General features: G+C 62.0%; 6 protein-coding genes across 6 annotated transcripts; 1 reads left to right on the top strand and 5 right to left on the bottom strand.

Moving 5' to 3' along the window:
- Positions 1-49: 49 nt before the first annotated feature.
- UV8b_07858 (uncharacterized protein) lies at positions 50-738 on the bottom strand (the record flags this gene model as incomplete). Its single annotated transcript, XM_043145355.1, has 2 exons — positions 50-351; positions 420-738. 2 exons carry the CDS (start codon positions 736-738, stop codon positions 50-52), a joined length of 621 nt encoding a protein of 206 aa, XP_043001290.1.
- Positions 739-1,086: 348 nt separating this feature from the next.
- UV8b_07859 (uncharacterized protein) lies at positions 1,087-2,218 on the top strand (the record flags this gene model as incomplete). Its single annotated transcript, XM_043145356.1, has 3 exons — positions 1,087-1,312; positions 1,394-1,496; positions 1,648-2,218. 3 exons carry the CDS (start codon positions 1,087-1,089, stop codon positions 2,216-2,218), a joined length of 900 nt encoding a protein of 299 aa, XP_043001291.1.
- Positions 2,219-3,271: 1,053 nt separating this feature from the next.
- Positions 3,272-4,567, bottom strand: UV8b_07860 (uncharacterized protein; the record flags this gene model as incomplete). Its single annotated transcript, XM_043145357.1, has 1 exon — positions 3,272-4,567. The coding sequence occupies one exon, from the start codon at positions 4,565-4,567 to the stop codon at positions 3,272-3,274; it is 1,296 nt and encodes a 431-aa protein (XP_043001292.1).
- An 860-nt stretch (positions 4,568-5,427) lies between these two features.
- On the bottom strand, positions 5,428-5,970 carry UV8b_07861 (uncharacterized protein; the record flags this gene model as incomplete). The annotated part of the gene is made up of 1 exon (XM_043145358.1): positions 5,428-5,970. One exon carries the CDS (start codon positions 5,968-5,970, stop codon positions 5,428-5,430), a length of 543 nt encoding a protein of 180 aa, XP_043001293.1.
- A 1,906-nt stretch (positions 5,971-7,876) lies between these two features.
- UV8b_07862 (uncharacterized protein) lies at positions 7,877-9,673 on the bottom strand (the record flags this gene model as incomplete). The annotated part of the gene is made up of 3 exons (XM_043145359.1): positions 7,877-8,943; positions 9,049-9,210; positions 9,403-9,673. 3 exons carry the CDS (start codon positions 9,671-9,673, stop codon positions 7,877-7,879), a joined length of 1,500 nt encoding a protein of 499 aa, XP_043001294.1.
- A 1,719-nt stretch (positions 9,674-11,392) lies between these two features.
- UV8b_07863 (uncharacterized protein) lies at positions 11,393-13,507 on the bottom strand (the record flags this gene model as incomplete). Its single annotated transcript, XM_043145360.1, has 1 exon — positions 11,393-13,507. One exon carries the CDS (start codon positions 13,505-13,507, stop codon positions 11,393-11,395), a length of 2,115 nt encoding a protein of 704 aa, XP_043001295.1.
- Positions 13,508-16,526: the final 3,019 nt, after the last annotated feature.

Genomic DNA, 16,526 nt, shown 5'->3' on the forward strand with positions numbered 1-16,526 from the left:
AGGGGAAAAATAAAAAAAAAAAAATGCACCTCGGCCTCGGCCGACATGTTCACCTCAACCTGTAGCCCCCCAGGTGCAGAAACAGCGCGGCGACGAGCAGGCTGGCACACCCCCAGGCGAGGTCGAGCTCGACGACGGCCCACAGCCAGAGGCACCCCAGCGGCGGGGCCTGCTTCATGGTCGCCAGGTAGCCGTACGTGTTGGAGATGTGGATGAGGTAGCAGCCGGCCGCGACGCTGGCGGCGAAGAAGAGCGCGAGCCGCAGCCGGCGCTGGTGGCGGGCTGCCACGCCGGGCACCAGGACGTCGGCCGGCTCGCGCGCGTGCAGGAAGTAGAAGAGGAAGAGGAAGACTACGGAGAGAGAGAGAGACACGTCAGCCGCGCGTCGTTTGCGCCGGGGGGCCGCGTCGGCCGGGTACCTGACCAGGCGCGGGCGGCGCGAGCCCACACGGCCGCCCAGTGGATTTCCCGGCCGTACTGGTGCTGCACCAAGACGTCAAAGGTGAAGTGGAGCATGGCGATGGAGGCGGTCCACAGGGAGGCCTCGAGGATGCGCTCGGCGCGGCGGGGCGTCCCGCGCGGGTGCGTCTCGCGCGCGAGCTGGGCCTGGCGCGCGGCGGCCTGCTCGAACAGGTTGCGCTGGTGGGCGAGCCCGAGGAGGGTCGGGTCGGGGGGGGCGGAGCGGTCGGGCTGGCGCAGCGGGATGCTGGCGATGGTCTGCTTGCGGGTGGAGGGCATGGCGGGCGGCGGGAGATGACGGCTGGCGATGACGGTGGTGATGGTGGTGACGGTGGTGACGGTGGTGATGGTGGTGATGGTGGTGATGGTGGTGATGGTGGCGATGGTGATGTCGACGGTGCTTACTAAGCGGCGGGTGGTGTCCAGCCCCTGGATCGTCTCAGCGCCTTCTCCAGGACGGATACAGAGGGGCAGGGGTCCAAGCCCCGGCAGCTGGCCGACAAGTGGCGCCTGAGCCGACGGCTGCCCTCGACCTCGACCTCGACCTCCACCATCACCATCACCATCACCGCTGCTTGCTGCTTGCTGCTTCTTCACCCCCCCTCGCATACAAACGTCCAGCCCGCCATGCTTCCCGCCTTGGGCCTCCTGGCGGCCTTGGCGGTGGTCATCCCCGCCCTGTACACGTACGCCGTCCGCGCCGCGCAGACCCGGCTGCCGGCCCTGCGCAACAAGCGCATCTGCCTGCTCATCGCCCACCCCGACGACGAGGCCATGTTCTTCGCCCCGACGGTGCTGGCCCTCACCCGCCCGGCGACCGGGAACCACGTCAAGATCCTGTGCCTGAGCTCCGGTAACTGCCCATCCGCGAGGTTTCGTCCTTGCTGGCCCGCCCAAACCCCCCCCCCCTGGCTAACGGGCTTGCTTGCCGCAGGCGACGCCGACGGCCTCGGCGAGGTGCGCAAGAAGGAGCTCGTCAAGAGCGGCCTGCATCTGGGCCTGCGAGACGCCGACGACGTCTTTATCGTCGACAACCCGTACGTTGGGCACATTGCCTCCAAAAACCCCCATTTCCTTTTTCTGTCTGCTAGAGGGGGGGAACAAAGAAAGAAAGAAAGAAAGAAAGAAAAACCACGCCAGCCCGCTCACGCTTTTGCCGTTTTTGCCGCCGCCGCCGCCGCCGCCTAGTGCCGACTTCCCCGACTCCATGACCCAGGCGTGGGACGAGGGCAAAATCTCGGACCTCCTGCGCAGCGCCTTTGCGCCGCAGCTCGGCCGGCCGGCCGGCGACGCGGCGGCCCCCCCCTCGGCCAGCATCGACGTCCTCGTCACCTTTGACGCCGCCGGCGTCTCGGCGCACCCCAACCACGTCGCCCTGTACCACGGCGCCCGGGCCTTTGTCCGCGCCCTCGCGCGCCGCCGCGCCTGCCCCCTCGCCCTCTACACCCTCACCTCGGTCGGCCTGCTGCGCAAGTACGCGGGCCTGCTGGACGTCTTTGCCACCCTGGGCGCGTGGGCCGCCGCCGCCGCCGCCGCCGCCGTCCAGCCGCAGCACCCGCTCGACGCCGCCCACCCGCCGCGCCTGGTCCTGATGAACCGCCTGGTCGACCGGCCGGGCCTGCCGGGCCTGCCGACCGCCTGGCGCGCCATGACCCGCGCGCACACGAGCCAGATGGTGTGGTTCCGCTACCTGTGGATCGGGCTGAGCCGCTACATGCTCATCAACGACTTGCGGCTGGAAAACGTCGACGGCCAATGACGCGCGCGGCCTGTGCGGCGGCGGCGGCGGCGGCGGCGGCGACTCGCACATCGCGGGTGTTTCCTACTCGATTGCGGCGAAAGCGGAGAGCCGCGTCAGCGCAACACGAGCCCATCCATCGCGGGGGGTTGCCTCTTGCCCTCTCCTGTCCAACGCGCGTGGTTCCGCCGACAGTAAAGTGGGCAGCGGTGACTCCTCTCGGCGAAGCGCTCGCTGGGGCGCCGCCCGTCGCGATCGGGTGCTCATCTCATCCCCGGCGGGCCGAGACGTGGGCGCGCCTCGCCGTTGTCGACAACCCGGGCGTCGGGAGGCACCGTGGCGGGGTGGCTAGGTGGCTAGGTGCCGCGTCTGCACGCCAGGTCTTGCGTGTCGTGGCCTGCCGTCGAGTCAGTGGCCAGATCTGTAAACGACTGCCGGTTGCGTCGGGGATTGTGTTCAGCTGCCAGACCTGCAATGACTGTCGGATGAGCCAGGTGTTTGCGTTGTCGCCAGGTCTGTAAAGGACTGCCGGTTGAACCAGGTACCGCGCCTGTTTTCTGGCCGGCTCTTTGTAAACAACTACCGGCCGGGATGCGGTGCCGCGGCTATTCCCGCCAGATCGTGTAAACAAGTGCCAAAGCAAACGGCGCCGCGTCTATTTCTTTGCCAGCCTCTACATGAACCCATTGCCAGTGGGCACCAGCACCGCGGCTATTCTCGCCAGATGTCGCAAGTAACCACCCGTTCGAGCCAGTCCAGTCCCGCGTCCATCGTTCCGGGCACAGCCAGCCAGCCAGCCATGCCTTTCGGCATCTGCCCGTGTCGGGCCACGCCCCCCTTCCCAGCCGCCAGATCTTGCGCAGCCCTCGCTGCACGCTCCTGAGCAACAGGCATGGAATCGTACGCCCCAACGCCCACGATGCAGCTAGCCAGTTGATTTCCCGGAAAAACAAAAACAAAAACAAACACACAAACAAACAAAAAAATAAATGCATACATACATACATACATATATAAATAAAACGACCGCCAACACCACCAACGGCGACGAAAATAGTAAAAGAGGCAAAAACCCTAGACGCTCTTCTTCCTCACCACCGTCCTGCTCGGGCCGTCGGGTCGGTGGAAGAAGCCGCCCAAGGCGGGCAGCTGCCCCAGCGGCCGCGACAGCTTCTTCCTGCCGGGGCCGTCGGCCGGCGGCGCGGGCCCGACGCTGCTCGGGCGCGGGGGCTTGGCCGGGGGAGCGCCGCCCAGCGCGCCGGAAGCATAGTAGTGCTGGTGCTGGTGCTGCTGGTGCTGGTGCTGCTGGTGCTGGTGATGGTGGTGATGGTGCTGCTGCTGCTGCTGGCTCTGGCTCGCCCCCGGGCGCGGCGGCAGCGGCGGCGAGGCCTGCACGCCGTACTGCCTGCGCAGGCGCTCCGTCTCGCGCTCCACGTCGGCCTCGCGCCGCCGCCGCTCCCGCTCCTCCTCGTCGCGCAGCATCTCCCGGATACGCTCCTGCTCGGCGCGGTCCCTCCTGTCGCGCTGGCGCTTCTTCTCCTCCTCCTCCTCCTCCTCCTCCCCTTCCTTCTTCTCCTCGGCGGCGGCCGCCGCTGCTGCTGCCGCCGCCGCCGGCGCGTCGGGCCTCGCGCCCAGGTAGACGTCGCGCACCGCGCCCGCGATCAGCAGCAGCACGACCTCGAGCCCCTTGCGGTCCTGCACCTCCACGCGCGCCATGTTGGGCTCGTACAGGGTGACGGCGCACGCGCCCGCGCCCCCGCGGCCGCCATCGCGCAGCAGCGCCACCGTGATGTCGGGCTCCCTGCTCCGCCGGCCGCCGGCGCTGCGCCCCGCCATGCAGCACGTCATGTCCCTGCTGAGCCGGCCGTCGCGCTTCCAGCGGAACACGACGCGCGGCTCCAGGTCGCGCCGCAGCGGCGCCTCGTCCCGGTCGAGCTGGCTCGCCGAGGGGGGCTTGAAGCTGCGCTCGGGGACCTCAAACTCCCAGCTCTCGGACCTGCCCCAGCCGCCGGGGTGGTGGCGCACCGTGACGACGGCGTCTGGGTTGTAGAGGAGCACGTCGAACGCCTCGGGCGGGACGGCTGGTGCTGCTGGTGCTGGTGCTGGTGCTGCTGATGCTGATGCTGGTGCTGGTGCTGGCGCTGATGCTGGTGCTGGCGCTGCCGGCGAGATGAGCACCTCGGCGTACACGACGGACGGGTGGTGCGCGTCGAGCAGCCCCAGGGCGTAGGGGGTGCCGCGCGACGCCGCCCGCCGGAGGAGGTACTCGGGCGCCGGGTCGGACCCGTTGTGCGTCAGGTACAGCAGCGCGTCGAGCGGGCTGTCCGAGCACGGCTGCACCCGAAACGTCGGCAGGTTCTCGTCGAGCATGGCCGGCGCGGGGGGGACCCGTGAGCCTGGTGCTTGGCGGGGACGCGGGGCGATAAAAGGACAAAAGGACGAAGGAAGAAGTCGTTTGGTGGGATGCTGCGTGCTCGAGCGGCAAGGGACGTCGACGAAGCCGGGCGGGATAAGTCGGTCACGGTCGGCCTTTTTGCGTCGACGACGTTGGTGTCGGCAGCGTCCGGGGGGGGCAGACATCGGGCGGGTTTTGCAAGAGAGCTGGCAAGCAAGCAAGCAAGGTGCTGCTGCGCCACCGATGACGCCGACGGGGGGGGGGGGGGGGGTGGGTCCGTCATGGCTGTGCCGGTCCGTCGTGGGGCTGTGCGCCCGCCCGCCCTGGCACTGCCCTGGCACTGCCACTGCCGACTGGCGCCGCGCGTACAAACACATATAATGCACACCAGCTGGCTGCAACATGTCAGCGCAGCACAGCATCGTGGCACTAGGACCGACCCGGGAAATTTCACGCCTCTGAACTGGAAGATGCCTTGTCGAGACGGCCCGGCGTGCCGGGAATCTCGCTCCGTGCTCCACGCCGTGTCTATATAACTCTGCCGTTGCCGACGTGTAACCCCAACCAACGCCAATCGAAAACCTCACGTCCAGATCCTAAACCAGACCCCAAGAGCTGGGTTAACAAGAAGATAAGAAGAAGGGGAAAAAAAAAAAAAAAAAACAGACCCAAGGGTTTCCACCTTCCACCCCCCCCCCCCCCCCCCCCCCCCCCGCCGTCGTTGCCAATGCGCTACATCCCTGTATCCGCGTGAAAATGCCCGAGACAAAAAGACCTGGGTGCTCCGCATGGACCACGGCGAGTGGCATCCCCCCCACCCCTCCCCCCAACACCGTCATTGGCGGCGCGGCCGTGAGAGTGCTTCCCACCGCATGCGCATGTAGCTTCGCTCAGACACCGGCATCGTCGGCATCCCGTCGGCATGCCCCAGCGCCGCCGGCCCCCCCGTCCGCCCGACGTTCCGCCGCCTCTGCCTCTGCCGCCGCCGCCGCCGCCTCCGCCGGCCAAAGCACGGCACCCAGCAGCACAACGCGCCCCCCAGGAGGATGCCGAGAGCGACGCCCATCAGGAACCCGCGGACAATCTTCTCGCCCCTGGATCCGCTAGACACCAGCTGCAGAACGCGGTCGCCGAGGTTGAAATCGCCGAGGGCGTCGGGCGCCGTGCCCCACGACGTCAGCGTCGGCAGCGTGTACGTGGTCATGGAGTAGGTGGTGAGCACCGACGTCAGGGGCGGCTGCGTGGTCGGCGACGGCGACGGGGTCGGGGTCGTGGTCGTGATCGTGGTCGTGGTCGTGGTCCTGTTGGCGCCCGTCGGCGCGCTCATGCCCGCGCCGCTCAGGGCATCGGCGACGGCGCCGCCGGCTATGCTGGCCATGGCGCCCGGGTTCGTCGTCGCCGCTTCGTCGCGATGCTCGACGGCTCTTTTCCGCGCAGAACCCGCGGTCCGCCAGGCAGTCTGCGTCGGCGGCAGTCGATGATGCCGCCCGTTGCTCGCGTCGTCTGTAGACGCCGTATGCTTCCGCTGCGAGAGTCGGGCGCAAGCATCCTCCGGCGCCGCAGCTGTCCGGGAGCTGTCCAGCAGCTGTCTAGCAGCTGTCTCTGATGATTTCCGGTTCCAACCTTGCTTCGTGCGTAAACTCGATGGCGATGACTGAGCGGACCCCCTCCCCGCCCATTGTCGTCGGATCCACTGGCCCCGAGGATACCGCAAAGCGAACAGGAAACAAAATCGAAAAAAAAATAAAAAAAATAAAAAAAATAAAAAACACAAGGCGTGTGTGGCGCCGAGGCTGCTCGTCTTGGAACCCCGTCTCGCAACGGAAACTGTTGACGAAAAGAAAAGGGGGGGGAAAAATAAATAAACAAATCAAAAAGAGACAGAGGGTGAGAGAGAAGACGGCCAGGCCCCTCAGAATGAGCGGATAGATAGGTGATTGATTGCTGGTCCTCCCCCCCCCCCCCCCCCCCCGCCCTCCAGAGTCTTGGCAGTTGCGCCAAGTGGCACTGGGTGGGAATCGGCCGGCCGCATCAATCCCAGCGCTGTGGCTGGCAGCACGCCAAGGCTGACGACGTAATCGGCTGGCCAAAGGGGGGCCAGACGGAAACGATTCGGGTAATGATGCTCGTGCAAAAAGGTGGCCTTTTTCTCTTGAAAAAATAATCTAAACAATCTAAACAATCAAAGCAATCATCTGGAAGCGGTTTCAATGTCGCAGCATTTCTTGAGCAGTAGCATAGCCTCCCCGCGTACGGAGAAACTTGCTACCTAGATACCTAGGTAGGACAGCGTTCCTGGATTCTCATTCAGTATCAAGCCGTGCGCATCAGATAATCCCATTCCCCTTGCGTCGTTTCCAACCAGGGACTGGCCACGGCCCGCCCTGTGCATCACGCCGTGTACGGCTCTAAATGTCCCAAGAACACTTCTTCATCCGAGACAATGTTCAATGCCTTCCAACCATGCCGGCATGCGGGCGGCACCTCCACCCTTGGTCAGCTGCACCGCGTAACCCGGCCCTGCAGCCAAAAAAAGCTCGGCAACAGACCGTGGCGACTGCGCTTCCCTCGAGTCCAAGCCGTGTCCGGGGACCATGAGCCCGAAACCATATATGCCCGCCGTCACGGCTTCTACGTCTCACGTGTTCTAGTATCATGACCGAACCCAAAACGCCGCCGGTCGTACCCCAAAAGGCATCATCAAAAACAAGTCCGCCTTGTTCCCACAGAGCGTTTAAAAGGCAAGAAAAGAAAGGTGGGGAGGGGAGGAGAAAAGGGGTGAAACAGCCCAAAGACGAGGCCAAAGGTGCGACGCAGAGTGGCGGATCGTGTCCGAATTGCCCCAAGGCTTTCCCAAGGACAAGTTCGCTGCGGTTCTGATGCTGTACAATTGCGACAGCGGCAGGACAGAGACGGGGCGGCATCCGAGATGCCTCGTCGTAGGTGGGTGGGAAGGGGTGGTCGTGAGCATCAACATCTGTCAACATCTGCGGGCGGGCCCTCACCACCGCCAGCTTCCACGCTCCATGCCCCGAGGACGAGGGCATGACGCGGATGCTCTTGATGCCTCCTCCCGCGATAGGTTTCGCGGCCCACTTGACGGCACTTCAGGCCATGGTGCCCGGCTAGGACCCTTGAGCCGCTTCCTTTCTTTTCGGGAGAGAGGGAAACTAGAAGGAAAACAAGATGGAAAAGGGGAAAAAAAAAGAAAAAAAAAAGAAAAAGAACATACCCCCCGTGCGGATCATGTCTTCGGTTGGGCAAGCGGCAGGAAAAGTCTGCCCTCATATGATGCCCCCCGGGGGGTCGTAGCCGGTGGATGCGCCTCTGGCCGCGTTGGCCATGCCTCCACTGCCCGGCTCGTTGTCAAGCTGGGCATTGGTGGTTTTCCGCAGCATAAACACGGGCTTCTTGCCCTCCTTGTCGAGCTGCTTGAACAAAATCAACGGCTTCTCGTCCATGGCCAGGCACCTCTCCTGGTCGCCGTAGACAATGTACAGGGCATACTGATCCCAGGGAGCGTTGATTTGGTACTTTCGGAGGGCAGCCGGGAGCACCTTGTAGCAAGGGTCGTCCATGCTGACGCGGAAGGACTTGAAGATCTCGACCGAGGCGCCGCCGTTGGCGCCTGGCGTGGGCGTGTCGGGCGCCGGGGTTTCGCGGCGTCGAGGGGGCCCCGCGCCCACCCCGGCGCTCTTCTCCCGCGACGACGACGACGACGTGTGCGTCCCCGTCCCGTGGTCCAGCTCGTTCATGGTGGAGCGGTTCGAGGCTACGGACGACTCGCCGCGGTACGATCTCGACGCCAGCGTGGTGCCGCTCAGGTAGTTTTGGGGTGAGGTGGGAGACGGCATGTTGGGCGACGGGTGAGAAGACGACGTCTGCGAGGATCCGTTCATGGCCGCGAGGTGTGACGAGGAGATGACGGCCCGCTCGGCCGCGCTGGCCGGGTCGAGGGTCTGCTCGGCGATGGTACGGTCGTGGACGGCTTGCGTGGGCGACGCGTTCTTGGGAGTCGCGCCTATGAGGATCTTCCTTTGAGAGTACTGCCGCTTCACGCCGGGCCCGGAGCCTGGGGGTGGGGTTGGTGCTGGGAGGGATATTGTCGCTTCGAAAGGGTAGCCCTGGCCGGCGGATCCTCCGCTGGTGACGTTGGGCAGAGGTGTTTGCTGGTCCTTGACGAGGCGGAGCGCGGGCAGCATGTCTTCCCGCAGCCGTCGGAAGTCGTCCGTCATGCGTCGCAGGTCCTGCTCCAGCAGATTCATCCGCTCGTCTCGCAGCCGCAATTGTTCCACGAGGTGCTTGATATCCTTGAGGGTAGCGGCGGCATACTGAGCCTCTGCATCGGCAGCTGTGCTCGACGACGAATGCCCGTTAGTAAAAAGCAAAAGGGTGCAAGGGGGCAAGGGGCGAAGAGCCAAAGGGAAAGGCGAATGGCAAAGGAAAATGTCCTTACATAGCGGACAGTAGTGATCGCTCTCGACGGGAACATCTTGTGCCTTCTTCACATCATAGACGCTCTTCAACATTGTTAACCGATGACCAACACTAGCAATTCCCATGCTCTTCAGGTCGTCATGCAGCAGCGCGACCAGAGCTTCGCCGACAATCTCGTTTTCTGCAAGACACCTCATTGACCCCCGTTTCCAGTCAGCCAGGTTTTCAACAAAATCATTACGGGCAGTCTCATGAATTGGGGAAGGGGGCGGGCAGAGCAACGACAATACGAGCAGACGGCGGACAAATGCACCGCGCCCCCCCCCGCCCCCCCCCGTGTTTTCCTTGGTGCATTCCCCCCCATCACACTCACCCACGAATGCGTCGGCATATTGCGGCAGGCCGATGGCGCTGATAAAGTCGGCACACTCGTCGGCGCTCCACTCGGTGATGACGGTCTCGGGTAGCCGGTCGGCGCTGCTGCGATGACCGTACATTGTAGGAGTATGCTCTGCAGAGTTTGACAGTTCCGAGTCGATAGGAGAGGCCTCAGAGTCGGCCACGGGCGAACGGTCGCCCATGCTTCGCTCATACTCGTCGTCAGCGTCGGACTCGGCGTACGCGGCCCCGGCGAAGCTCATCATTTCGGGGCAAGCTCGCCCGGCGTGATGTGGCAGCGTGCGAGGTAAGCGGGTCCGCGTCCGTCGGGGGGAAGAAGGATACGAGTGTCCAAGCCGGCCAAGGGCTGCCTCGGCTCCGTGTCGAAAAGAAAGGATGACGGGCTAGAGCGACGAGGGTTGCGGCGAAACGAGGCGATTGCTGGCTTTGTCGTGTTGGAGTAAAGCGGCGGTCGGGCTGCAGTGGAGCAGAAAGCCAGATTGATGACAAAGGGGGGGGGGGGGGGGGAGGAGGGTTGGCAAGGGGGGAGGTTTGGCGGGCGACCATGGATAGGTAGATGGGAACCTTGGCGCTGGCGCTGGGCTGCTGAAGAAAGTTATGGAGCAGGATGGCGCAGAACAAGGCAATCGAGGAGAGCTCAAAGGAGAAGTCTGCGTTGCCGGGGGGGGATGGGTGCGGCGGTGCCTTGCACAAGGGCCAAGATGGAGCCAAACAGCGGGCCAGTCAGTACGGTGGTGACGATGAGCAGATTGGCCGGCCCCCAGCAAGCGTGCAGGGAACTCAACGGTGATGATGGCGATGATGATGGTAATGAAGAGGGTGATGAAGAGGGTGATGATGATGGTTATGATGATGGTTATGATGATGGTGATGGTGCGAAAAGACGACCAGGCAGGGCAGCCAAGAAGATGAGAACGGCGAATATCACGGGTCGCTTCGTCTGGGCAGCATCAGGGGGTTCAGGGCGGAACGGGTAGCAAGATCCCGGGGCGGAATTGGGAATTGGGAATTGGGGGGCTCAAGGCTGCTCTGGTTGCTTTGTCTTGTCTGCTTCTTTGATCTGCAACTTGATTTCCCTTTGGTGGTGGGTGGCCTGGGACGCGCAGGGGCTGCTCGACGGCAAGTGGCTGGGCTGGCGGGATTTCGCTGTGAATGGAGACGGCAGGTACCAGCAGTACCAGCAGTTCCAGCATGCATCACATCATATTTGAACGTCGCTACGTACACGCCGTTGACCCCACGTCAGGACCCAGGTCCAGCCGACGGCGAAATCAGGTGGGGCGGGTCTCTGCCCTGCCTGTGATGTGATGCTTTTGATGCGATGCTTTTCATGTGATGCTTCTGATGTGATGCTTCTGATGTGATGCTTCTGATGTGATGCTTCTGATGTGATGCTTTGATGCTTTTGATGCTTTTGATGTCATGTTTCAATGTCATGTTTCAATGTGATGCTTCTGATGAGATGCCCAGTCAAAATCCCTCTCTGCCTCGCCAAGCTCGCCCAATGTTTCTGCCTGTTCGCCAGAACACTCGGCATTATTACGCCGCCGCCGCCGCCGCCGCCGCCGCCGACTCAACGACGCGACCGGCAACTTTCCCCAGCTACATGTGCGGTAAAACATGTCTACTCCCCAAAACGAGCCCGTAGCGTCGTCGCAATCGCCCGCCACAGCGGCCCAAGACAACGACGGCTTTCCCCATCCCCCCCCTCGTCTCGGCAGTCGCGCACGCCATGAGAGAAAAACAGACGAGTACAAGTACACAAGAAACAAAAACATCCCCCGACCGACCAGTGCATCCGTCAAAACTGGTACAAACGCCCCCCAGTCATACTCCAATCATCGTGCTCTTGGATTCAAATTGTTTTTTTTTTCTTTCTTGTTATTTCTATTCTTTCCTTGTCCCGTCCCTCGTCTCCTCGTCTCACACCCCTCTCCGAGAGATCCCATTCTGTCACCTTGGCTTCACCGCAGAGGGCGCTTGGCATCGCGCACACCGCACCGCACAATGTCTTGGACAGTCCAGCGGGGAGGCGTCATGGGCACTCCGTTGGCCCTTCTCCATTCGCTCTCTCGCTCGGGGGCAACATCAACCGTCGCCGGCAGTGGCTCGAGCCCGCCGGCTACACCGGTGGAAAACTTGAGCTGGATGACATCGGCAACCTCGTCGCAGGCTGCCAAGAGCCTGTCGAGGTCGTCCTTGTTGTGGGCGGCAGACACGCAGAAGCGCGCACGGGAGCTGATCAAGGGTGTCGCAGGATAGCCCACGACGACGACGGAAATCCTGCGCTTCAGCATCTCTCGGCTAAAGGCCGGCATCTTGCCGGGATTGTACAGCATCACGGGGATGATGGGGGAGTCGTCGTGGCCGTAGACAATGTACCCAAGACGCTTCAAGCCGAGTCGCAGGTAGCGCGAGTTGAACGCGATGCGCTGCAGCCGCTCCTCACCCTGGCCGGGGCAGAGCTCGCCCGTGATGAGCTTCAAAGACGCGAGAATCTGCATGAGGACGCATGGAGCGGGCGACTCGCCGTATTGCGTCGACACGTTTGTGCTCCTCAGCTTGTCGATGATGTGCTTCTCGGCCGCAATGTAGCCACCGTTGGCGCCAAAGGACTTGGTCAAGGTGCCCATCAAAATGTCCACCCGCGCGGGGTCGATGCCAAAGTAGTCGCAGACGCCGCGGCCGCGAGGTCCCAGGGCGCCGACGGAATGGGCTTCGTCAACAAAGAGGTAAAACTTGTACTTGTCCTTCAAAGCCAGCACGCCGGGCAGGTCGCACATGGTTCCCTCCATGGAATACAAGCCTTCCACGACGACAAGGATCTTCTTCCACGGCCGGTGGGTGCGCGGCTGTCCCTGAGAGATGTTCTCCCGGAGAACACGCTCCAAGTCGGACATGTCGTTGTGCTTGAATGACTGAATGACGGCGCCAGAGAGTCGGGCTCCGATACGGATGGAAGCGTGATTCAGCTCATCCGAAATGAGGAGACAGCCCTTGGAGACAAGAGCAGGAAAGGAACTGGCATTGGTGACATAGCCCATGGAGAAGACCATGGCGTCGGGTTTGCCGACAAAAGCTGCGATTTCCCGTTCCACCTCCAGAGACAGATCGGTCGTGCCAGCGTCGGCTCGAGGGCTGGCAGAGGTGACGCCGTATCGTCTGACGCATTCTTCCACGGCATCGGCGCAGGGGCCGTCGGACTGGGCGAATCCCAAGTAGTTGTAAGAGCTCATGTTGAGGGTCTCGGTGTAGGTCCCGGTGTATCGATACGTGCGGTTGTTGTCGTCCGACTTGCGGTCCATGAGGGTGATGTAGCGTCCTGGAACGCCAATGGTCGGGCGGGCGAAGCAGTCGTCCAGGCGCATCTTTAACCGCCTAGTGTAAAAACTGTCGAAATCATCATTGAGAGGGGCATAGCCATTCTGAACCTTGAGGGAGTCGTAGTGTTTCTTGTTTCCAAATCTCTTGCCGAAAAAGTCGCAGATGTGGCCGACGAGGATGAGGAGGAGGTAGCTGATGTAGGTGGTGAGGAGAAAATAATAGGGAGGCTCGTCTTCAACAGGTGGTTCCAGAGGAACGCCATGAGACTTGCTAACGTAGAGGTGACTGGAGTGGCACAGAGGGCCAAACTGAGCATCTGCTCGTCTCTTTCTTTCCATTTCCTCCGCCGACCTGGGCCGGAAAAGGGTTGTCGTAGGGGGTTCGGAGCTGTTGTGATCGCCAGCAACGGCGGTGGACAAGGATATAATAGGAAGTGAAGGGGACGAAGGCGAGATGCCAGCCGGCAACCCGTTGGCTTGAGCCTGCTGGAATGGGGTCGCAACCGGCAGAGGCAGATGCTGCTGCTGAGGATGGTGCGGCGGCGGCGGCTGCTGCTGCTGCTGCTGCTGCTGCTGCTGCTGCTGCATGGCGAGTAGCGCCTGCTGGGCGGAGGAGTGCTCCTTGGACTTGGGACTTGAGGAGAAGAATTGGCTGATGCGGTTTCCTTTGGATGTTGAGGGACGTCGTTCGCCAACCTTTTCAGACTGTGACATGGCGGAAGAGGTTGAAAAGGGGTTTGCCAGTTTGCGGGGCATGTCTCCTGAGTATGTCGTGCAACTTTCCTTCTATCTTTCGTTTTTTTGGTTTTTTTTTTTTTTGGTTTTTTTTTTAAAAAAAAAATAAGAAACGAGTAAGAATTATACCGGGTGTGACAGGCGGCAGCGGAAACTGCGAGTCACGGGTTAAGGAAAGAAGGATGGTCGTCGGATCGATCACTGGGCGCAGAGTTTGATCTGAGGAAAGAGCGAGGTTAGAAGTTGACTTGAGCAGAAGAGAAAGGATAGCGAACATGGTTCGCAAAGCGTTTATTTTGCTCTCATGATATATAGGGCAGCGGGCAACGGAAGCAGAATCTTTCGCATAGAGCAAGTCCGGCGAAAGAAAACCCCCCCCCATGCGGAGGCAAGCAGCGAAGAAAAAAAAAATGCGATTGCACCTACAAACGCGTAGTACCTGGCTGGCGATGCGTATGCCTGTCAGGTCGGGGCTCAGGTCGGGGCAGACTGCAAGGCTTGCCCTTGAGGAGAGCCAGGAAAGGGGGAGTGGAAGTGAAGGAAGGGATCCGGGGAAAAGGGGTTGGTTGTTTGACGACGTGGAGGGACAGAAACTCAATCACAACCGGAACCCCGCGGCTACGCGAGGTAGTCCGGAAAGCACGGAAAAGACGGGGAAATAGGTGAAGGAGGACTGGCAGGAGTACATACTCACCATGCGAACGCGGCGGTGAAGGACGGGGAGTAGTTGCAATGGCCAAGTTGGACGCGAGGCGGCATCGCAAGCACGCGCTGCGTCGGGAACTCTGCGACTCTGCGACTCTGGACTCTAGTGGACTCTGGATTCTGGATTCTGCATGCTGGATTAGGCGATTAAAGGTCAGGGTTAGGGGGTCCCGAGAACGGGCTGGGGGCTGGGGGCTGGGAGCTGCGTAAAATTACGTGCTCCGCAGGCTGGCGCAACGCCCTAACACGCCAAGGCACCTAATAAGCTAAGCTCCATGTCGACCTTTTTAGCGGGGTCGCGCAGGGGGGGGATGGGGATGCGCGGAAAATTAGGTGAAACCTGCTCCGACAAGTCCGCGACTTGGCGTACATAGGTAGGTACCTAGGTACAGGTACATACCAGATGTACTCCGTACCAGGCGGGAAAACGAAAACTTTCAACCCAGGCCTCCTCCATCTGTTCAACCAGCCTGGAGGCACGAGGTTTACAGCAGGCCGTTTCGCTTCGCAGCCCGTGATGCTTCGCTCAACCGCCGTCGCTGCTGCGTCACCTTCATGCTGACTTGGCTCCACGACCCTGATCTGGTTGGGCTTCTCGGGCGCGGTCGCTCCGATGACGTCTTGCGGACACCAGACAGCATGATTGACCGGACGCTGTGGCGCAGCCGTTGACCAGACCGTTTGTGAAACGGGCTTTGGCGGCGGTTTGCCACACGGCGGCACCCCCCCCCCCCCCCCCCCCAGGTCGGTACATACATATGTAAGTTTCTTAGGGACGGGACATAGGCTGCGGACTTGATGGCTGCAGGCAAGCTGGGTGGCCTATGTACCTCTTTGCCGCCGTCTTGATTACCACAAGAGCTGGGGGCAGGCAGGCAGGCACTGGGAGGCTCCGGTGGGTTGCTCCGCGCGCTGGCAGTGAGGCCCCGGCGTCCCCTGCGGATTGCTGCCATTGAGGCGATTTGGGCGGGTCAGCGTGCTGGGAGCGGCACCAGTCCGCGGCGGGTGGCGGCCGCTATGTACGCTACGCTCCAGGGGCCGCACTGGACTCGGCGAGCCGCACTCGCCGGCAAGCTTGATGTCAATTGCTGGCCCATCACGTCGGGCCCCGTCCTTCCTCTGCCGGGCGTGCCAGATCTCCCGAGTCGACGTCTGCGCCCGACCTTGTCACAGCTATATTGTGCGTTAATGAGTCCATGTCGGTGCCTGGTCTCTTCCATCATGCGCCCCCCCCCCCCCTCCGCCAACCCGCCATCCCCGTTGTTCAGGCTTCAGGCGTTGCCTGCCTGCCGACCGTGCCCCCTCGGCTCTGGAAGCAACTTGAGCCCCTGCAAACCCCGAGAAACGGCACCAGCGAGCGCTCATCAACCCAGCCGCTTTCAAAACAGGCGCTGGGTACGTGCAACCACTTGCATAAAAGGCGCTCCGCGGCAAAATAACATTCACAGCGCACCGAGTTTACTACACGGTTGGGCGCCCATCTTTGTCCCCCCCCCAGCAAGTTTGCAAGGTTTCCATGTTGTTGGACCGCACCAAAGCTGGGTGCCATGTGCCACTTACTTCATACACCGTGCACGCGCTCTGCATCGCGACTTTGCTCATGGACAACCCCGCCGGGAGTGCTCGAGGCACACATGCCAGTTGGCATTTGCCGAAAGCTACCGGGTCGATTTTCCGCCGTCAGAATGCGTTGTGCACTTCGATGCAGCCCTGGCCGATGGTCACGGATATAATAGAGTGACAATGCAGCTGAAGCTCTTGCATGAGGTAAGGTACCTAGGTACCTAACCTTACCTAAGGTAGGCAGGTACCTGGTAACCACTCGGAAGCTCCCTACGGCGAACCGACTCCCGTATTTGGTCCTACCAGACGTCCTTGGTACCTACATGTAGGTACCTAACCTAGCGTCCCCCCCGTAATCGGTCTCGGATGGCAGGGCTCCGCAGGGCTCTAGCCTCCAACCTCAGGCCCACAGACCCAGGCCCACACAGGGCGAGGGCGCGGGTTGCGCCGGGTCATGCATGGCCCTCCAAAAGCCGAGCTACCTATGTGCATGCAAGTCAATACATACCAAGGGAATCGCACGCGCCACGATCCCCAACACTTCTTCCTGTCGACTGGAGCTTAAGCGCCAAACCCGCCGCGCCATTCCGACCAATTGGTTTAGCTTGCTCGGCTCGGCTTGGTTTCTTCTTCCTCTTCTCCTTCTCCGCAACTCTCCTCATTCTCCCTCTTCGCCCTTCAGCCATCCCAGCCCCGCCGCTCTCGCTCTGCGCAATACCTTGCAAGACACGAACGACACGAACGACACGAACCTCCCCGTCTGCTCTTCTAG

The sequence above is a fragment of the Ustilaginoidea virens genome, chromosome 7 (genome assembly GCF_000687475.1).
Source record: "Ustilaginoidea virens chromosome 7, complete sequence".
Classification (NCBI taxonomy): Eukaryota; Fungi; Ascomycota; class Sordariomycetes; order Hypocreales; family Clavicipitaceae; genus Ustilaginoidea; species Ustilaginoidea virens.